Raw genomic sequence first — 1,577 nt, forward strand, 5'->3', positions numbered from 1 at the left:
TTGCAGCCCTTTAGTTACAGCTATCCATTCAACTTTTCCACCCTGCATAAGTCAGTAGAAATAATCCATTTTTATGTATATTCAGACTATGCTGCTCAGGAGGTCCTGGAAACGATCCACTAAGGTAAATAATCACCATGCCCATCATCATCATCATCATCATCATCATCATCATCATCATCTGTGCATGCAGTAACAGCTTTCCTTAAACTGTCCTTACAGCTTTATGGTTATCACTCTGCTCTTCACTTTATTGTGTCTTTACCTTGACAGCCTTGTTACCATCTTGTGTCAGAGATTTTTTTTCCCTACTGAGTTCATATTTTTATCACGAGAGATATTTTGCTCTTGCTGCTGTCATTTCCACCCACTATCTGCCACCAGGGCTCTGTTCTTCATCCATGTTAACATGGTGTTATCAGGCCAAGCTAATTCTCTTCCTTACTTCTTCAAATAAAAGTTGGATGATTTACTAATCTTTAATCATGTCCCCAATAAATGCTCTGTCTCCTGTTTGAATAAACTTTACTAATCAAAGATGCCCATAAAAGGAGCAAACAAAGAAAAGTTGAAGAATGTGAAGAGACTTGTGAGCAGGAAGAGTGGAAAGGCAGTTTGTACAGATGGCATACCGGCGTAGGCAATGTCTAGACATTGTACAGTAACTGCCTCCTATGAGGTTTATGAGAGGAATCGAATAACTTTCAGTTCAAATGATCGTATTATTTTACATTATTTAGCCATATTTCTATATTATATATAGAAATAAGGAGGACAATATTATTTTCCCAAGATCAAGGAAATGCAAACCCCTTTGGCATCATCTACCATTTAAAAGGTTGGTGGATTTTGTGTGAAAGCAATACAAAGTGCTTATGTAGATAAAAGGCCTGTATGAATGTGTGTTCTTGATTGGTGGAATGGGATTTGTAATAGAAAGTGCTTTAACTGCTCAAATTCAGTAGAAAGGTGTTACTAGAAGTACCTGACATGAGTATGTCCAGCAGTTTGTCCTCCTGACATAAACAAAAGGATCTGCTCAGAGAAAACATTTCTGCATTTCTCTATTGGGTTTGAACTCAGCTGAGTAAACTTGTGTAGTAAAGACATAAAAAGCACATGTGCTGAACACAAAATTTTATTTTGCTACTGCAGCACTAAAATATTCTAATTGTGCAATAAAATGTTCATAAAGTGAATTAAAAAACAGAGTCAGTTTTCAAGAAATTCACTTTATGGATCCTTATGTATGGCCTGATAACATACAAAAATCTTAAATAAATATCTATTTTTCTCCAATCCCAAGGCTGTTGGACTTTATCGACTTATCTACTTTACCTCTATTCTGGCAGTTTTTAAAATTTTTGTATTTACCTCAGAGCAACATGATTCGAGGTTTGATTGATCATCATCTTTTAGAGCAGGAAGAACAGAGCCCTGCATTGTGTTCTTGTTGTTACTATGTGGCAAATAAAGTTGTGTGTGTGTGTGTGGCCCAGCAGCAGCAGTCTATACGTCTGTCAGAGCTACATCGAAAAGCCCAGCTCTGGCGAGGGATAGTCAGCATCGCACTAATC

The 1,577-nt window shown here is 37.2% G+C and overlaps 1 protein-coding gene across 1 annotated transcript in view; it reads left to right on the top strand.

Moving 5' to 3' along the window:
• The window catches only part of mctp1b (multiple C2 domains, transmembrane 1b), a gene marked incomplete in the record, with an annotated part of 43,969 nt that overhangs the window by 26,166 nt on the left and 16,226 nt on the right, over window positions 1-1,577 (top strand). Inside the window, 2 exon segments of the mRNA XM_042223516.1 lie at window positions 86-124; window positions 1,503-1,577. Of these exon segments, the coding sequence (XP_042079450.1) occupies window positions 86-124; window positions 1,503-1,577 (114 nt within the window).

Source organism: Haplochromis burtoni, unplaced genomic scaffold (assembly GCF_018398535.1).
Source record: "Haplochromis burtoni strain Fernald_Lab_line unplaced genomic scaffold, NCSU_Asbu1 Contig_113, whole genome shotgun sequence".
In the NCBI taxonomy this organism is placed as follows: Eukaryota; Metazoa; Chordata; class Actinopteri; order Cichliformes; family Cichlidae; genus Haplochromis; species Haplochromis burtoni.